At 41.1% G+C, this 21,173-nt stretch overlaps 1 protein-coding gene across 1 annotated transcript in view; it reads left to right on the plus strand.

Annotated features, from left to right (window-relative positions):
- GRIN3A (glutamate ionotropic receptor NMDA type subunit 3A) overlaps window positions 1-21,173 on the plus strand; it is a 152,979-nt gene that overhangs the window by 88,748 nt on the left and 43,058 nt on the right. Inside the window, exons 4-5 of the mRNA XM_035016184.1 lie at window positions 14,221-14,366; window positions 18,285-18,400. Coding sequence (XP_034872075.1) covers window positions 14,221-14,366; window positions 18,285-18,400 — 262 coding nt within the window. The remainder of the gene's footprint in view (window positions 1-14,220; window positions 14,367-18,284; window positions 18,401-21,173) is intronic.

Here is a 21,173-nt window from a genome sequence, read left to right on the forward strand (position 1 = left end):
TAAATTTTAAAATCTGAAAGGAACACACACACACAATGAACTTATTATGCCCCCTCGTTATCAGATTAATAAATCCGCCAGCAAGTTATTCTCCATGCCTAGAGTCTGTGGAAGATATAAAGAAGATTGCATATAATTTTTGTCCTCAGAAAATGTGTAATCAAGTTGAGATTAAAACACCACAGTAAAGGAGGAAAGGAATTGTGTTCATCATTAAGTACCCAGTGAGGATATCAGTATCCCTGACCGCCCAGCAGAAGTGGCCTCCCCACCTGACTTTCTGTCTCATCATACCATCTTTTCTCTTCTTTTCTTCAATTTATCACTAATCTGTAATTATCTGGTTTGCTTTTTTTTTTTTAATTTTATTTTTTTGTTTGAGAGAGATCGGGAGCACAAGCCGGGGAGGGGCAGAGGGAGAGGGAGAAGCAGGCTCCCTGCTGAGCAAGGAGCCCGATGTGGGGCTCCATTCCAGGACCCTGGGATTATGACCCGAGCCAAAGGCAGACGCTGAACTGACTGAGCCACCCAGGTGCCCCTGTGGTTTGCTTTTCATTAACTATTTTTCTCTATAAGAATAGAGACCTATATTAGTCCTAGTGACCATCAACTAGGACACGGTATATATGATATATATATGCTCAATCAATGAATTCTTTGTTCTTCCTATCACCTGACTCAGGGATCCTTACTGAGATGGCAGGCAAGACTAAATCAAAATATGCTTGAAAACTTTTAGCAAGAAGTTATTCATTTCTTCTTCCACGTTCTTCCTACCAATTCATTTAATTCCAAAACTAATGATGAGGCATTGTGGTGGGTTCTAAAACAGTTTTCAAGGACACTCATATTCCCTTAAGAAATACATTCAAGTAAACAACTAATCATGCCACACAGTGATTAGTGAAATAATAAAAATATGTAAAAGGGAGAAGTAGCTCCCATGAGGATAGTTAACTCTTTCTTGGGAAGGTCAGAGAGGCTTTTAAAAGGATATGTATCTAATCTGGATTTTCTAGGAAGACTAGGAGGAAGGGAAAACGGGAACTTCAGACACAGGTAATTGTGCAAAGGCAAAAATTGGGCCAGATGACATGAGCACTAGGCTCAGAGACAGAAGATCTTAGTTAAATTTCTGGATCTTCATTTATAATTGTTACCACTCTGTCAGTTACCTCTTACTACAATAATACCATATAACAAACCACACAACATCCCAGTGGCATACAACAGAAAGCATTTATGTAGCTCTCAAAATAGCCAGGTTCAGCAGACCGCGTCTGGGCTCACTTACATACATATTTAGGGGTCAGCTGTCTGTTGGCTCATCTGGGGTTGCTTCAATACTTGGTAAGGTTACTTGGCTCTGTTCCACATATCTCATCCTCCAGCAGACTAATCTAGGTATGTCCTTCTCATGGTGATAGCAGAGGGCTATAGCACAAAGCAGAAAGATACCAGCATTTTCCCAAGACTGTGCTTGCATCATTTCTGCTAATATTCCAGGGACCAAAGTCAGTCACCTGGCCAGAACCAGAGTCAAAGAAGGAGGGCACTCATGGTGACATGGCAAAGGGAAGAATCAGAGCCATGAATACAATTAATAGACTGTGCACACTTAATGTCTCTAGAGTTTAGTTTTCTATTCAATAAATGAAGAACACAGCAGTTCCTCCCTCTTGACATCCCAGGGTTTTGGGGAGGATATGTATAGAAGGTGTTTTTGAAGTTCTTTAGCTGAGAATAAATAGAGAAATAACAAAGAAAGTTACTATGGAAATCGAAGAGATCGGTGTGTCTCTGTATACACCAGCTAACTAGACATTTAAACTTAAACTTCTATTTCATGTTCCTTAAACAAAACGATCAGCTCAAACAAGGCTAGTACATTTTCTAGGCTGTAATCAAAAAAGGACCTCTAAATACCAAATTCAGTCCCTTAGAGCTCAAGGTAAACACAAGAATATTCATGATAACCACTACAATATCAGCAACAGCTACTTCTAGAGGAGGCAATAGAATCAGGGAGGAAAAAGAGATACTATAATGGTTTATGCCATGAAACTTCTGTTTGCATTATTTTACAGTGATAATAGATTCATGTATTACTTATAGCATTATGTAAATTATTATGTTTTGGAAATTTTTTTTATAAAGTGAAACTAGTTAAGTTTTTCCATAATTACCATTTCAATAGTTTAAACATTAATCCAGATATTCAGGGTTGTTTCTATTCACTTTTCATTCTTAAGTATCTGTGTGTTCACTGAACATTATTTTAGTTTGCATGACATATATTCTCAAGAGTCTAGGAAACTAGGTTCTTCTCTCAACTTTGCCATAGTCAAGTCTGTGGTCTTGGGGTATTCATTTAACCTTGGTCAACTCTAGTTTCTTCATCTGCAAATTAAAGATTATTAATTAAATGGTTCTAACATCACCTTAGGTCTAGCATGCTATAATTCTGGGAAGAAATGGTTCATTTGCAAATGAGCCTGCTTATCTGAATATTACCAATCAGAATATAAACCCAAAAAATTTTTTAAAAAGAGGAAGGAAGTATTAATTCGGGGTTTAATAAGGAAACGTTTTTAATTTTTTTTATTTTTTAAGTTTTTTTAAAGATTTTATTTATTTGACAGAGAGAGACACAGCGAGAGAGGGAACACAAGCAGGGGGAGTAGAAGAGGGAGAAGCAGGCTTCCCGCAGAGCAGGGAGCCCGATGCGGGGCTCGATCCCAGGACCCTGGGACCATGACCCGAGCCGAAGGCAGACGCGTATCGACTGAGCCACCTACGCGCCCCTAAACAGATTTTTTAAATCAATATTTTTAGTTAAAAATAGTTCATTATTTTTAATGTATACTGATGTACCAGATGATGATTTTAAAACAAATAGCGTCCACTTACAATTACTTTTTTAAACTGACAAAATACATTTAACCTGTTTTGGAACATATGCTTTTTAAACTCGGTATAGATTAACATCATGAATTTTGCAAGTTCTGAGTCAGCTTTTTTTTTTTTTTACTTCTCTACGCTATGGGCATATTCATTCATCAAACACCTACTAAGCATTTACTTCTACCGTCGAATCACTAGAGACAGTTCATGGATCTGTTCTTCTAGTTTGCACCAAGCCAGTTTCTGCCGGTTTGCTGTGAGGATGACTCAAGCGAGTGGGGTCAGAACTCAGATTCAGGTAGTGGCAGCGGCAGCGGACAAGTTCGTGTGTCCAATGTGCGTACGACGTAGCTCCACTTAGCGGTTTATAAGCGTGGCCAAATTGCTTAACCTTGCTGATCCTCATTTTTCTCAACTGCAAACTTTATGAATCATTGCATGCTTTTTTTTTTTTTTTTAACTGCTGCATGAAAATTCTCTCCAGTGTGCCGAAGAAGAAGAACGAAAATGCGTTTTTAACCCAGCTGACTGCCGCCCTCTGGTGCTTTTAGCTCACAAAGCAAAATGCTACTCTGGTTGGGCTGCTCTTGCGATTCATTTAACGGGAGCAAATGTGCTAAACAGAAGAGAAAGATAAGCAAACACCAGCTCAGTCATTAACTGGGAGATGGTCTCAAGTGGGAAAACTGGGAGCGACAGTACAGGCAAGATGCCCTGGTGGGAGGAGAGGCATCTTCTCTTGGATACGTTGATTCAGAATCAATGCTTGAATCTTTGAGAGCCCCTCCACCGCAAGGGCTCCATCACTGATTCCCTGAGCTCCAGAGCAAAGACAGATTGCCTATTCAGCCATGGCAAATAAAATTATTGGATACAGCCCAAGTCACCCCCACGGGCTAGCCTAGGAGAAAAATAAAGCAGAAGGAAAGGATTTCTTTTCTCGCTGTTATTCAGTAGCTTGTCTTTTTGTTTGTTTGATGTTTTGCTTTAGCAGCTTCTCAAAGAGGCTGGTTTCCTGGGGCCCATGCTGTGGGATTACTGACTTTTAGGCTAAACCTCCTATGGTACTTTTGCACCCAACCCCACCCTGAATGAAGATCAAATTGGACATGCTTTAATGTTTAATTCTTCTGGGCTATATAATTAAGTAAAAACTGGCATTAAAACAAGTTCCTGTGCCACAAGGATTTGGGTGGAGTTGTGCCAAAAAGCTTACATCACTAGACTGGGGGTAAATTTATAGCTGTTTTCATTCATTTGCATTTAATCAGCCCAGAATTGCTGACTCTAGGTTCAGTGAGGACCTTACTGCCTGCTCAGTCTGCAGGGTACAGTACTCCTGGTGATGGGCAATGACTCAAGTGAGAAGTTTGAGTTCCACAGTCCACAGGTCATTTTTCACCTTGAAGTTTGGCTGGGTAGCCAGTCAATTACAGAAACAAAAAGCCAGGGTTATTCTGATGCCATGGGCTTAAAGGAATCCTCCCCTTTTCCGTAAAAGGTGTTGCTTCTGACCTCAGCTGACCTGGTTCATGCCCCAATTCTGCCACTTACAGTGGATTCACGTCTTTGGAGGAATTATGGTTCTAGACCATTGCATAATGATCAGCATTACCTTTGAAAATCCCATTTAGACAGTATCTTACATGTAGCTGGGTTCTAGAGTCAGCTGATAAGTATGTATAACAACGGACTCCCAAGAGCATGGGCTGAAGAGCCAGGGGAAAGTTATTTCATGTCTCTGAGCTTCATTTCCCCACCAATGAACTGGGGTTATTAACAGAACCTACTCATAGGGGTATAGGAAGGCTGAAATGAGATGATGAATGTGGGGGGCCCATATATATAATCAGCACAATAAATGACAGCTATGGGTATTAAGAGATTGTTAAGAGCTAATTAATCTCCTGGAATCAGCTCTTGGGTCCATGTACAATGGCTGAACTCTTTCAAGTAACCATTTTGCAGATAATGGGTCACAGCAGTTAAGGGGATAGCCGGTAAAACCATAGTGGTTGAGAGAGAAAACAATAGAGGCACACAGACTGCCCAGTTCTGTCATTTACGGGCTCCCCCTTAGACAAGTTAGTTGCTCCGTGCCTCAGGATTCTCATCTATAAAATGGATAAAATGAGAGAATCAGCCTCGTAGGCTTGGTGTAAGGATTTAGAAAGTTGAGATGTGTAAAGCATTTGAACAGTGTGTGGCAGGTGATGAGCTCCATCATCATCATCACCACCACCACCGTTGTGATTTTGATTATTCCATGTTTCTTCATTTGGAAACACCGGTAGTGTGGGTAGCATCAGTAGTGAAATAATTCGTCTGACATATAAGGGAGAAGTGGACTTTGCTCCAAAAATCACGGAACATAAAATGGATTAGAAGGGGATTTTGAAGGGGCGCCTGGGTGGCTCAGTAGGTTAAGCATCTGCCTTCGGCTCAGGTCATTTTTCAGGGTCCTGGGATCAAGCCCCACATCGGGCTCTCTGCTCAGTGGGGAATCTGTTTCTCCGTCTCCCTCTGCCCCTCCCCCTGCTTGTACTCTCTCTCTCAAATAAATAAATGGAATCTTTAAAAAAAGGAGGGGGGGATTTTGAATAAGACAATTGGAAGGGTCTCAGTGAACTGAATAGGAGAGGCAGTCCAGATGAATAGAATACGGCAGTGAGACTAGGTCCAGAGAAGAAGCCAAAAAGACTTCCATGAGAGAAAGGGAACAGGAAATAAAGACATAGGTAGAACATGTGTAGTAGAATAGCTACAAATTCCCCTGTAGAAATCCTATAATTATTTGGTTTGGTCTCTCTAGTGTCTGAAGGCTAGATACTATAAAAACCATGATAATAGGAAAAAACAAAAGAACAAGAAAAACCCATAATGGGCTCTCCCCTTGTATTACTATACCTGACACAGAAATACACCATGGACTTCCAGAGGCCTAGGAAATGAGTACTGCAATGCCATTTCATGCATGTTGCTGAACAAATTTAATTGTTTAAAGAAGGAAATAAAGACCAGAAACTTCCAGGGGCGCCTGGCTGGCTCAGTTGGTGGAGCATGTGAGTCTTGATCTCAGGGTTGTGAGTTTGAGCCCCACGTTGGGTGTAGAGATTACTTAAAAACAAAATCTTAAAAAAAAAAAAAAAAGACTGGAACTTATGAACTTACAGTTTCATAAATCGTAGTTGGGGAAGTGTTGTTGAACATAGCATACTAAAAAGAAGAAATAATTATTTTTATCAGCCATATTCATTTGGGGAGGGGATTAGTCACTCGACAGGATTATATTTGAGCCTGATTTAAGGTTTTTCAAGATCACCTTTGCCTTATTTGTGGGACCTGGAGCAAGTCCCTTCTTCACTCTTCTCATTCTGGACCTAAATCTCTTTACAGTATTGATCAAGAAGTACTATAGGGGAATGTTTAGATTCAAAGACTCTGGAGTCTAAGTTCGGAACCTTCCTCTATGCTTATTGGCTGAATGATCTTGGACAGTTTATTTAAACGCAAGTCTTAGTTTCTTGTGTGAAAGTTGGAGAAGATAGTACATACCTCATAAGGTTGTTTTGAGGCTTGAAATATATAATCCAAGTTAAGGTTTTAGCACAATGCTTGACATACAGAGAGTGCCTTAATAAATGGAAGCTACCTGTATTATTAGCTATAAAAATAAATGATCTGTAGCATGTCGTCCAGCCTAGACTCCGTATTTTTATAGCCTCCCCGACTTTGGCAGCTCTTTTCAAGTTCAGTCCCTAGACCCCACCAGTAGCTTACGTAGAGGCGGGGGGGAAGCATTCAGATGGCCAGTGTGGTAGCAGAGACGTGCGTGAAGATGTGGGAGTGCTGGTAGGGGAGGAAGGAGCAGGGTTCAGTCCTCCCACAGCCACCCCAAGACCGCTAGATATTGAGCACAAGCATTTTACCGCCCGCCCCCCCACCCAGGGATGCAGGATGAATGTGCTTGTTTTCGGGAGCTTGGCCAATCCATCTAGCTTGTTTTTTACCTTTTATAAATAGAACACAGAAACCATCAGACTGCCTGTGCCTTGTGAATGGAGTAAGATGCATGAGCGAGTTTTGTAAACGGCACAGTTCAAATGTTGCTGTTTTTGCCGCTCTTGCTATAACTGTGATAGATACCTTGTTCAGAAACCCGGAGGGTATCAGCTCTCTGTCTTATTTCTTTAGGCTGGCACTTGTTTGCATTAAATTGACCATGGTCTTGAGGAATGCCTATCAGACCTATAGCTTTTTCAGAGAAGGAGAATCTTTCCTGAAGGCAGTATAAACTAGAGATTAATGGTATGAGTTCCCCAGATTCAGTTCCTGGGTCTGCCATTTTCTGGTTGTATGGCCTTGGGCAAGTTGCTAAACCACTTTAAGCTTCAGTTCCCCTGTCTTTAAAATGGGGATAATGATTATACATACCCAGAAAGGATGCTGTAAGGATTAAATGAGGTGATGAATGTAAGATCTTGGCACAGTGCCTAGAATGAAGGAAACATCCAGTAAGGGTTAGCTATTACCATTATTACAATAATGAAAGAAATACTATAGGAATCATAAATAACTCCAGCTTTGATGAGATGACAGATACACAAAGGCTGCATCTAAAGGATGAGGAAGGAGGAAAGTGGCAAAGAAGAGAACGAGACAAAGGGAAAAACTCAGCTAGCGTGAGTGGATGTGTCCCTGGCCAGTTCTGACTTCAGGTCTATGGAGACTGCTCTGGTGGTACTCTGCCCTTGGATTTAAGATTTAATTCCAAATTAGTCCAAGTGTCATACTAATGCTTTGATTTGAAATTTTGTGACCAGAGTTTTTCTATTACTGACCCTAAAAAGAAACAAAAGACAGTCGAAGTCGGGCCCCCTGTTGGGATACGGATACTCCACGCAGCTAGACGGGAGACGTGCGGTCATTCCAAAGCCGAAATCTGTGCAGTGCCAGGAAGCCTGCTGGGATTTGTCAGACCTACCTCTGTCCATTCACCTGCGAAGGTGGCATCCCATAAGTGATGGATGGGTTTTTAGAATGGAGAGTAACATTTCAAATACGGGAATCAATGAAATAGTTAGGTCAATATTGTCTATACCACGGGCTGGAAGACATTTTCCGTGTGGGCCAGATAGGAATATTTTAGACTTTGTGAAACCATATAGTTTCTTTCACACCTACTCAGCTCTACTGTTGTAGGACAAGAGCAGCTGTAGACAGTATGTAAATCAATGGGCATGGCTGTGTGCCAATAAACCTTGGTTTACAAAAGCAAGTGACGGGCTGGCATTGGCCCATGCGGCGTAGTTTGCTAACCTCTAGTCTATGCAAGGGTTTTGAGGCAATGACTCAAGTTGTCAGAAGCACCTGGACTAAAGCTCGTATAAATCAAACATGATGTCAAAGAATGTTGTCGACTAGAGATAAGCTGACCTAACATAGAGGGCTTCAGACTAAAAATGAAAAGAGAGGAAGTAAAATGCTCAAATGTAAATAGAGAGCCTAGCTTTTGTAGAAGAAAATAGGAATGACACACACACACACACGAATTACAACATAAAATGTATTCAGTAATTCACATTAGAGAAAGACTGAGCGAGGCTCGGGAACATTGTTTCCAGCCTCATTGTTCTGTATTCCAGTGTTCAGAGCGTGAGTAATAACTCAGTGAACACACATCACTGTTTGCTGGGAATAGTCTTAATGTGCCCGTTGCCTCTGTAATAATCAATAGTGACCCCTTTGGGAGAAGTGCCCTAGTTCGCAATATAAATTATATGGCCACACCTCTAAGAACCAAAATAGTTTTTTAAATTGTAGCACAGGCAGGTTTGCGTTAGTTAAAGCTAAAATTTGGACAGTAACACAAGCCTGTAAAGGCAGAATGTAGGGCCAGATAGGGTGAGGGCTTCAAGTCACACAGAGTCGGATTCAAATCTTCATTTATCACTTTCTGCTGGTCTTGTACAATGTGCTGAATCTCCCCAAATCTTAACCCTTCATATATAATAATAAATAATAAAAGTAACAATCTCATTAGATTTAAATGTATCAAGATATAGTAAATACACAAAAATATTCACTGTTATTTCATTATTATTATATATTTAAATGGGTAGACTGACTAGGTGGGACATAGAGTCATTCTTCCTATACAGAAGATAGGCTTTAAGAGGAGTGACTTCCTTTTCTCTGAAGACATTCAAGCAGAGATGTAACAGGCACTTAATAGTGATGTTATAAATAAGCCTTGCTACTCAAAGTCTGACTAGCGTGAACCAAGTGTCAGCATCACCTGGGAGCTTATCAGAAATGCAGACTCTCAGGCTCCAACCTAGACCTAATGAATCAGAATCTACATCTTAAATACCAGGTAGTATGTTTAGCTTTGCCATAAAGGATTCAGAAATCAGTGGATGATTATAGTAGATGACTTTTAAAGCCCTTCAGAACTCTGAGACCATTCCATATTATTGAGTCCACAGGTTTTAAGTGGATAAAATAATGGCATGGGGAGGATCTATGGTCTCAATAGCTAGTATATCCCATTCCGCTGGGGAGATTAAGAATGGCCCTGTCCACCCAATTCCGAAGAACATTAAACATTACATTCCATTTCTTAAAGTACAATCTCAGATAAATACAAATATGGACAATAAATGAAAATACCCAGCATTTAGACTGTTTTTTGTTTTGTTTTTGTTTTTTTTATCTAAAGCATCATATCTCCTTGGACATAGCCCCTTGATCGTTCCTTGGGTTTGTTTCCATTTTGTTTTGAGCCACTTCTCTGCTTTCTGCAGAACGCATGTCTGATTATTCTCCATGCAGGTGCTCTGGGTAGAGTTCAGTATTCCATTAATACCGAACAGTTCACATACAAATAGAGAGTTTAACCTTAGATATTTCCCCAAGGCCTGAAGAGGTTGAAACAAATATAAACAGAACTAGAAGAGCTGGTGAAACGGTTAGCTGAAACTTTAAAGAGATTTTCCTCTCCCTGGGACTTCCTGGTGATAGCTGTAATGTAACACAACTGCTTTAGCTCTTTGTAAGCTTTTACCGTCCCTCCCTGATGCAGGCTTCCTGACGTCCCTGGCTGTTCAAGTTATACACCACGTAGACACACAGGATGGACTGTGCTGGCCCATCGGGTTGCATCAATTGCTTCATAGATCCCTTTTCTGATTCCATTATCCTGTGACTGCCTGAGTAGCCCATTATTTTTTTCTATTAGAATCTCACACACAGAAATAAAAAGAATATATCGCTTCAAAAGAATTAAGATAAGAATTCAAGGGAAAAAAATAATTTTTAAGAGGAAAGAAAGACAACATGAAGTGTGACAAAAGTATATAACGTGTCTAACCTAAGGAAATTTTATGTTAGTAATGATGACTTATTACACCAATATTTATCAGGCAACTACTGTGTGCCAGGCACTGTGTTTGTTGCATGATGATGATGATAGATTTAATAGTAGCTAGTATTTGTTGATGACTTAATGAGTACTCAAATGAGATAGGCATGGGCCCTGCCCTCATGGGAACTTACAAGCTAATAGGAAAAGCAGACATTGCACAAATAATTCCAAGTTTTATCAATACTATGGCAGGGCATAATGGGAGAGCGTGTCAGGTGGCCTAATCTAGTCTAGGGGTCTCTGAAAGCTCTGGTAAAGCAATATTTAAGAGTGAGCTACACAAAGGAAAGGTGGGGTTGAGGAGAAAAAGAGCATTCCAGGCAGAGTGAAGACTATGGGCAAGAGCTCTGGTCAAGCAAAAAGTGTATGTTGGAAGAACTGAGAGAACTGCTAAAGCTTAGAGGACCAGGAGGAGAGTGGGGAGATGAGGCTGGACAGAAGAAAACAGAGCAAGGTCATGCTGAATCATGGAGTTCCCTTGAGAAGGCCACATTTATCCCAAGGCCAATGGGGAGCCACTGATAGGTGTTAAGCAAATGAGTGAATGATTAGCTTTGGGCTCCAAGATTACTCTGACTGGAATGGAGGGGAAGAGAGGAAGTATGCAGAGGGCAGAAATGATGGTGACTTGGACCAAAGAGGTCGGCAGTGTTTCTCCAACGTAGAGTGGGGTCCCTGTCAGGCTAATAAAATACTTCTTCCCATTGGAGTTTGGTTATTTGTGTTAGTGTTGAAGGAAATTTCCCTTCTCAAAACCTCAAAACTGTTCCCTTCACAGGCATCAGAGCCATGGCCATGAGCAAAAGGCAAACTGAAAGGCGTGGAAAAGAAGAAACACAAAGGGCTAGTTCTCCACTGGAATATGAGCCTGGATCTGCTGGTTCATGACTCCATCCCATGACATAGGAAGGAATGAAGTACTAATGCATTCAGCAGAGAAAAGAGCGTCAGGGTTTGCCTAGAAATAGTTCAAAGGCCATAAAACTACTGTCCCAGAATAATGTGAGAAATGGGCTTCTTTTTTTTAAGATTTATTTATTTATTTGAGAGAGAGAGAGAGAGAGAGCACAAGCGAGGGGAGGGGCAGGGGGGAGAGAGAGAGGATCCTCAAGCAGGCTCCCCCGCTGAGCCTGATGCAGGGCTCAATCCCAAGACCTTGAGGTCATGACCTGAGCTGAAATCAAGAGCCGGCCACTCAACGGACTGAGCCCCCCAGGTGCCCTGAGGAAACGGACTTCTAAAAGGGGTTCTTTTCATATATAAGACAAAAGTATTTTAATTACTGGTCTAAGATCCCTATACCCTAAAAGGAGGGTTCATTTCAAAAGCCAGAGCTGTAAGCTAAATTGTTAGCTCCTTTTGTGCTAAGTGGGATGACAAAGCCCTCACTTCCCTGTGTGTTCAAAGAATAGTTATCGATCATTTGTAAAGCATTTTAATTGAACAACTACATGATAAAAGGCCTTGGGATACAGTGGTTCATAACATGTTCATCACACACAGCTTCCAGTCCAGTGAAGAAGCTGAAAGTCTAGACATTAAGCTGTTACACAATTAAATTTAAGAAGTGCAGGGACACCTGTGTGGCTCAGTCAGTTAAGTGCATCTGACTCGTGATTTTGCCTCAGGTCATGATCTCTCAGGGTCATGAGATCAAGCCCCGCATCAGGCTCTGTGCTGGGCATGGAGCCTGCTTGAGGTTCTCTCTCTCCCTCTCCCTCTGCCCCTCCTGCCCAACTCATGCAAGTGCTCTCTCTCTCTGTAAAAAAAAAATTTAACAAGTGCAACTGTGATAGGTTCTAGCAAAGAAAATTATGTGTACTGTGAAGGCTTATGGAAGGAGGGTGCCGCACAGACAGCAAGTTAGGGAAGTGCTGAAAGCTGAGAGAAGTCAGGTGGGTGGAGAGAGAATAAGACAAGTGTAAAGTGAGTTAATTTGGCAAACACATATAGCACACCTGTCAGGTGCCAAGTGTCATATAGGTCTCTGATATGCAAATAAGTAATTCAGTCTGCATGTTGGGAAAAAGAACATGGGCTGAGTCTTGCTAATTACTAACTGAGAATTTGTCACTTTAACTACCCAAACCTCAGCATCTTAATCTGTAAAACATGAAAATATCTATCTTGCAGGATTATTGTGGGAATTAAAAATATTTAAGGCCCTTAGCTCACTGCCAGACACATAAGTAGCAAGTTTTGTAATGACCATACCAAGAGTCAGTATAACATAGTATCAGAAGTGATGTTCACAGTGTTCAAAAACTCACTATTTTCCATCAGACTGCCTGGGTTCAAATCCCAGGTCCACCATTTACTAGCTCTATAACTTTGGGCAAATGACAAACTTTCTGATCTTTAGTTTCTTCATCTATAAAAGGAAGATAATAGAAGTACCTCCTAAGTTTCTTGGGAGGATCAAAGAGGTAATGCATGAGAAGTGTGAAATATGGTTACATAAATAGCTAGACTACATATTATGTACATGCAAGATACTGTACCAGCACAATAAATAAGCAGTAAATTGTTTTTGTTTTTATTCAAGATAGGAGAGTGAAGCGAGATAAGACCAGAGATTTCAAAGACCAAGTCTTGATCTTGGCCTTAAAAAATGAGTAGGTGTTGGGGCGCCTGGGTGGCTCAGTCGTTAAACGTCTGCCTTCGGCTCAGGTTATGATCCCAGGGTCCTGGGATCGAGCCCTGCATCGGGCTCCCTGCTCGGCGGGAAGCCTGCTTCTCCCTCTCCCACTCCCCCTGCTTGTGTTCCCTCTCTCTCTGTGTCTCTCTCTGTCAAATAAATAAAAAAAAAAGAAGACAATTACAAACATAGTTACATAAAATGCTGCCTACAATTTCAGGAGCTTTATAAACTCCACAAAGCCCATCCATGGATTCCTGTCCCAGGACTTCAAGTCAGAAGCAATGACATCAAATCTGTTAACATAAAGTAGAACAAAGAAGTGCAGGAAATCTAATGTGACAATTGTGGAGAAGTTGCCTCTCTAAAATACTCCTGACTACAGGATATTCAACTCTCTTTATAACACAGCCCAATCCCAATTCATTCTTATATTGGAAATAATGTTAAGTCTAGATGCTACATTAACACTTCTGTACACCTTTCATAAATAATAATGTTGCATGTGCTATATCTTTATTATCCTTTAGTGACAGAAAAGCTCTGCAGAGCACATGTGCTACTTCTCACTGCAAGGTCCTATACCCTGGAGAACTATAGTAGTGGGTCTACCCCGGCTGCCCTTCTCCTCTGTGACTCCTAAGTGCCTTATATCCCATTCCATTTGGGCAAATATGTAGCATGACTCAGCACTGGAAAATACAGTTACAGTTATCTAAAGGAAAGAGATAATTTCATAATTACACGAAAAATAAATTCAACAAACTTAAAATACAGCATAAAATGGATAAACATAAAAGGGATGTATTCACTACTTTGGGTCAGGTGTGTTCCAGTCTCAAGATACAGGGTTTTAACTTGGTCTTTGTGTAGTTCTAACCAAGGAGAAGCACAGCCTTTAATTTATTGTCTTTATACTTTCTCCAATATGCAATTTATAATAATGAGGCTGGTTCTGCATGCCAATTTATAGTGTCTAAAGAATTCTGATAAGTTTCAGCATAAAGCAGAAAACTGTTTTATGTTTGTTGTTTCCATACATTTGCTTCTGAAGATGGAACAATTACTTATGTGAAAACCGGGGTATGAAAGACTATGTCCATGTCTGTACATTTCTGTGTAGGTGTTTATATCGCTGTGTGTTTGAAAAGTTCTAAATCACTAATCAAGTCCAAAGAGTGATGGAAGAGATAATTTTTGAAAACAATCCTAAGAATAATTTGTATTAAAGACATTTCTTTCTCCCTCATAGCTACATCATCCCTCTCAAGGCTTCCGCTTTGGAACTGTCCGGGAAAGCAGTGCTGAAGATTATGTGAGGCAAAGCTTCCCAGAAATGCATGAGTATATGAGAAGGTACAATGTACCAGCCACCCCTGATGGAGTGGAGTATCTGAAGTGAGTGTCAACCTCTTGGGTCCAGAAAGTTCTCACTGAGAGAGAAGTCTTAGCTACTGTATTTGTTGGTTTTTTAAAATGACAGCTAAGTATACCCACTGTGTGTTCAGTAATACCTCACACTGTGTAAGAGCGAGAAGGCAGTATGGAATAGTGTGCATTTAATTATGTGACCTAGATTACTAGTTACCTGCATCGTCCCCAGTTGGCAGTAGCTTTGCTCAAAGTGCCCGTGGGGCATTAGTGTAGCAGATGGTGGGGGAAGTAAATGTTGGCTTGACATCACTTGAGAAAACAATGGTGCTGAAATGATCAAACACTCAGGGAATGTGGCCAAAGGATAAAGTGTCCCAAAGCAGCCCTTTCCTTCACAGTGAATCTCTAAGCCCATGGACTGTCTCCTCTTGCCACAAGGAAATGGAATTTATCTTAGAGATTTCCTGTAGACGGGAAATAAGATAAAAGGCAATGATTCCCATGCCTGCATCCTTCTCATCAGAATTTATGAGAAGCAATCAAGAGCAATCACATTGCCATGGCAGATTATCAGAGCCTGTAATTCAGCAAAGCTGAATGCAAAGGAGGGTGGTGTAGTTATGGATCTGCTCATCTAGTCCGCCTGGGAGAAGGATAAGCACCACACCACAGTGTGAGGGTGAGCAGTCCTCTCCCTTGTGCCTGATAGTCCCAGGACAAGGACACATGTCCAAGCCCCCAATCCCTAAACTCATGCAGCCCTAGGACTCTGGTTTTACCTATGGCCAACCACAGTAATCTTCCCAATGGACAGAAGGACTTGCCACCTCAAATTCTCTTTTAGGGGAGAAGGGAAACAAATAAATAATTGTATGAGACGTAAGAGCTAATATGTTTCTGAAGAGCTCTGGTGACAGGACCCTAATACTCCTTATGGACTTCTATAGAGTCTAGAGAGGAAGGCTTGTGCTCTCAGATTTGCAAAGTTATGTAGGATGAAATGCTACTTTTGCACTATGAAATGGCACTTTTGGTTTTGCAAGAACATTAAAATGTTAGAGTCCTTCTCTAACAGAGTTGAGTGCTCCTTTGCCTTCCAGCTCCTCTTCTGTATTCTCTTCTTCAGTCAAATTCACGGCTGAGAGAGAGAAGAAGATGTCAGGGGGATGGCAATGGCTCCCCGCTAGACAGTAATCGCTGACAAAGCGGGCCTTTCTGGCAGTGTGAAAAGAGCGAGATGCACCACTACCGTGGTAGTCCCCAGGTCCCTCCACTCAGGGTATTCATTTATTCTGGAGGCTTCACCTGAGAAGGGTCCAATACTCCGGGTTGTCCCCACTCTAGCCTGGAGAGATGGAGTCATTAGAAAAGCAGGCACCAGTGAAGAAGCTGAGACCTGAAGGAAGCAACTTGTCCACAGTAATATAGCCAGCAAGTGGCAGAGTCAGGACTAGAACCAGGTCTCTAGAATCCATTTGCTGTTGCAGGACAGTCTAGGAACCACAACAGAAAAGTAGGTCTTTGATGTTCAAAGAATAGTCTATGTTCCAGCAGCATCCACGTTCCCATTAGCACTTGGGAGTTTGTGAGAAATGCAGACTGCCAGGCCCCATCCCGGAGACTGCATATTAACAAGCTCTCCAGGTGATTCGCTGGTGGAGGTGACATTGGAATATAGGCAGAACTTACCATTCGTGCCCTCTTGACTTCTTGTCTTTGGGCTTCTCTCTCCATGTTTGGTCCCAGTCACTGCCTATGCTCTTAGCCACCACTCCAAGAAACCACAGTCCTCATATTATCCCCCTGATATCCCAGAGCCCTAACCTGCCGAACACACCTCCAGAGTCACTTATGAGCATATGTATTAGGGTGGCATATGTATTATTTTGTGGTATATGTATGATTAAATGAATTCTCAAAAAGGCAGAGCATGATTCCATAGTGGGAGAAACACCTGGGGAACCTGCCAACTGGAAGGATGATTCAACTAGTCTAAAAGCTGCTTATACCTGGGTCACACCCATCCACTTCCTCACCAGTGATTCAGGGCCCCATGGGAGTCTGTGAGCTAATTGCTTCTTGCCTTCCTATGCAAGAGAGACCTGTCATAACTAACTTCACTTTGCAGTCCAAAATCAGGAGTAATTATTTAAGGATACCACTGAAAGTGGACCTCAGTAATTATTGCTTAGAAAAACTGAACCCCAATTTTTTCTATTGCCATTGCTACTTCAAATATTTGCGGAGTGCTGGTAAGTGGTGACTAGTTGCTGTGTAGCTCCCAAGGTACATTTTGTTACTGTGGCAGTAAAACTTTTATTGGAGAAACATCTTTCAGCTTGATTTTTATTTTATTGCCAAGATTCCATTAAGCTTCCTCATCATCAGCTCCTAGGAGACAGTTCACATCCTCAACCCTTTCTGAAGCTTCCCACAGCTGTGGAGCTGGGAGATGTTTTTTATTTTGGTTAAAGTTAAACACAGATCTCATTATGACTTCCATCCAATACCCCTGGAAAAGGGAATGCATTTTGAATAGGCTGGAAGAGTAGAAAGAGGAAGCAATGGTCACTGGCATCAAGAAAAGGGAAGTTGGCCTATTTACTCTGTGTCAATGTATGGCCCAGACAGAGCCATCCATGTAAATATGTACTTCCTTCGGACTGATGATGACGTGTCTAAGTGTGTCTTTCTTTTTTAGATTTTTGATGGGCCCTAGCCTTGTTCTATTCTGAGTTTAAGGCCACTCCACTCTATGAATTCCAATAGACTCATTTTTGGCTCTGAGAGAGGAATGACTGAGTCTAGATGGAATAGAGAAGAGTTGTTCTCTTTGCCAAGATGTTTGGATAGTCCTGAGGTCAGAAAGCCTTTCTTAAATGGCTGTATATCCTACACCTTTCCAAAAAGGATTTGAGGTGGCTGAAAACAAGACTCATTGCATACAGCTTAAACGGTTCCTTTTAAAATGCCCCCTTCCTTGCCTCCTTTGTAATTGGGAACTCTGCCGGTGCTGAGACATACCTTCCTCTGGACCGTTTCTGTGCCTATATTTAAAAAATGGGGAGAACACATGAAGGATGCACAAGGCATCTGTTGGCATCTTGAGCCCAGTCCACATCTGATTCACTGATAACAAGCCAGGGACACCTACCTTAAATGATTCCTGCCTGAATTGCCTCCTAGGATGGGAGTGAAACATGAACCTCTGGAGATATATTAATAGAGCAGATCACTAAGATCTATTACCTATGCTTCCCCCTCCAGGTAATGAATGCTAGCCCATGGACTTTAAAGAGACCTCTCAACTCCCTTTCCCCAGGACTGCTAGATCTCATATTTGTATTTCCTTATTATGTATTCCTAAATATGAAATGATACCTGATTGCTGAAGAATATGATAGTGATCATGACAGAAAGAAATAAAAATTTCCACATATTGATTAATGAGATCACATGACTCCCACACTTACTAGCTATGTAACCTGGATCCAGTTACTTTGACTCTTGAAGGCTCAATTTCCTCATCTGCTAAAATGGGATAATACCAATACCACCCACCTCACAGCCATTATGAGTGATACAGTGTGTGGAGAACAATCAATACTGTGCCTCGCACAAACGAGTCACTCAGTTAATGTAAGAGAAATGAACCTTCCCATTCAATTCAGTCACTCTGGGTTTATTGTTGGATTTAGAAGTAATAAAAGGAATTGGTAGATAAACTCATTGGAAAGATGTCATGCTGTCTTAGAAGAGTGTCTGTTTCCCCTGGTCTATTTTCCATGCGTCAGTGAGATGTCAACAAGGCTGAGTCAGCAGCTACCTAGCTTGGGCTGCCCTTTCTTTCCAGGTTTCTGTCCCCTAAACAAAAGCCAGCTGTCAACCTCCTGTCTATTAATGAATCATTTTTCTCTTTTCTTCTCTTGGTCTTAAATATAGGAATGATCCAGAGAAACTAGACGCCTTCATCATGGACAAAGCCCTTTTGGATTATAAAGTGTCAATAGATGCTGACTGCAAACTTCTAACCGTGGGGAAGCCATTTGCTATAGAAGGTATGAGCCAGTCACTCTTGATTCACTTTAACTCAGGATATGCTCAGTTTGCCAACCAAGCAAGTCATAAATGCCAGAGTCAGAGCAAAAAGCTATTCATCTTCCCTTGTTTTCATCTTCAACTCATAAGCACTTAGCTATTAAGTTGCTGAAGCTAGGAATTTATTTTTCACCTACTCCATAAAAATTTATTTATCCAATTGTTTGAAAAACAACAACAAACATTGTTGTTACCCAGATGATGTTGCCTCAGATATCTGAGAATAGTGCATAGTATAACAAATGGGGAGTCCAATTTTGATTTAATCTGTATTTTCTAATTCCTGTGATGAATCTGATGCAAAAACTAGAATGATCGCATTCTACAACTGGAAGGACCTCAATGTTGATCTAAGCCAATCTACTCCATTTATCCACAAGAAAGCCCAGGGACATTACATCATTTTTTCATAATCACAATTAAATGATAATACTGGAATTAGAATCCAAATCTCATGGTTCCTAAATAAATGTTTTTTCCACTAGGTGGGAAAACAATAGAAAAAGAAATCTTCTGTATCTTAGTAACCTTTAAGAGTCCTAAACAAAACCTTGTTTGGGATTTCGAGTTTGCCTTTCTCCCCCCTGACAGCAAATTTTTGCTCCCAACTTGATCAACCAATCAATCAAACTTCAGGGCCAAAGAAGGATTGCTTTGTCAGTTGCTCCTTTCATTCTGGACAACAGTTGATATATGGAGCTGATAGTTTGAACCAGCAAATTTCACATCTCCCAATTCCCAGCTTCCCTTCTCTGACAGTACATGCTGGCTCTCAAGATAGCCGTGCTCACTTGTCAGAAAACACTTTGACTTGAAACAATCCCATGAGGGTGCCCAAGTCCTATTTCCAGAAAACTCTGCTTTTCCGTATGTTAACTAGTGTATCAAAACTATTCTGATTTCAGTTTCCCAGCCACAGTTGGTCTCTGTCTCCCCTAAACATATCAGCAAATTTTTTACTTCAGTCTTTGTTTTTATGATGAATGAGAATGTAAGAGCTGATGTTGTTTCTTTGAGCCTCTCCTAAGAGAAATCAATCTTCTCTCCAGGCAAAGTGACCTCCACCTGAACCAGGGATAGAACTCAGGAAGAGAGAGATTTAGTGGTAGTTGTCTTCTATTAAAACTACAATCTGAGATAGAAAAGTCTAAAAAAAAAAAAGAAGAAGAAGAAGACAAAGAAGGCAAGAAAACCAAAAGGACATTTATCATATAACCCCATTTTGATGTAACAATGGAAAAATTCCCTTTTTTTTTTGTGGCATCTGGGGATCTGGAAAGGATGTTACATTTTTTTTCTGTCCTAGATGTACTGGGTAATTGAGGTCCCTTCTGCCTTTAGCAGCTACTAACAATGAATCATTTGTAGCAGGCATAAGAATGAGGGACTCCATTCTCCACCTTTGTCTTCAGGGGGCAACCCTATCTTGTCAAAAGACAGTGGTGAGATGGCTTGTTTGCCTCTCCTAGACCCCAGTGCCAGATGCCAAACAATTAACTCCCCACTAGTTTCCTGTTTACATTTCCATCTGTGCTCCTGAGACTGAGTGTCTTACAGTTCCCATCATCCCCACACACCACATTGTTTTCAAAGGGGATAAGCACAAAATGGTGCATGAAAGAGCTCTTCGGCAAGAGAACAGAAAGACCACCGATTTGAATAGAAAGCATTCCCCTCATTGTTGGTTTATTCAAAAAAAAAAAAAAAAAAACCACTGCTGGTTTATTCTGGGTGAGGTGCAAATCAGAAAATTTAATTCAGTACCGCCCCTGCCACCAAGTTCACAGCCTGAAAACAGAACTTGGTGAAACACAAAGGGAGGATACTTACAAGTTACAAACAGCAATGTGATAGAGATACCAGCAAAAGTCTTGATCACTCCTTTTTTAAAAAAATGTTAATCTCATAAATTTTTAGGGAATATTTCTCTCGATGAAATTTTTGAAAATATCATATGCTTTGACAACATTTATGTTTCTTGAACTTATAAAAATGTGGACTTATTAATTAATCAGACTTTAGAGGCATAAAAATGTCATGAAAGCAATTTACGAACAATTCTTACCCTTTTAGCTTACAGGAATGTTTTATAGATGTATCTGTATCCCCTGTGTAATAACAGTTATGTAATAGATGGTGTATTACCTATTATGTAACTCATGAGGTTAAATTTGAAATAAGTATCTAATTCACAGACTGATGCATGATGCAGTTCATCAAGGGACCCTGATAACTGCATATACTTTCCCAGGTGCTTCCCTGGCTTCAGGAACTTAGGAGGGAAGGGCGAGTCCATTGATTGCTTCAGGTTGAATGTACATTCACTTTATATAGTATTGATATCACACCAGCTCCTTGTGACAACTGCTCACCCATCCCAACTCCACCATTCTGCGTTTATTTAGGCTTAAAAGGTAAAGGTGGGGCCAGTGTGAGCCAGTGGCGCCACTTTGAGTTTGAAACCTTTTCCTGAGGACTCAGCACAGCAAACCGAAACTCTCCAGAATTCAGAAGCCTGTGGAAAGTCTTTTGTCACGTTAAATACCATCCACCAGGGACATAAAGACGTATAGTGTGCTCTGGAAAAAAAGAAAGTGTTGAGACGCCTGGGTGGCTCAGATGGTTAAGCGTCTGCCTTCGGCTCAGGTCATGATCCCAGAGTCCTGGGATCGAGTCCCGCATCGGGCTCCCTGCTAGGCGGGGAGCCTGCTTCTCCCTCTGCCGCTGCCTCTC

Source organism: Mirounga leonina, unplaced genomic scaffold (genome assembly GCF_011800145.1).
Source record: "Mirounga leonina isolate KUSES-001 unplaced genomic scaffold, KU_Mleo_1.0 Mir_170, whole genome shotgun sequence".
NCBI classification, from domain to species: Eukaryota; Metazoa; Chordata; class Mammalia; order Carnivora; family Phocidae; genus Mirounga; species Mirounga leonina.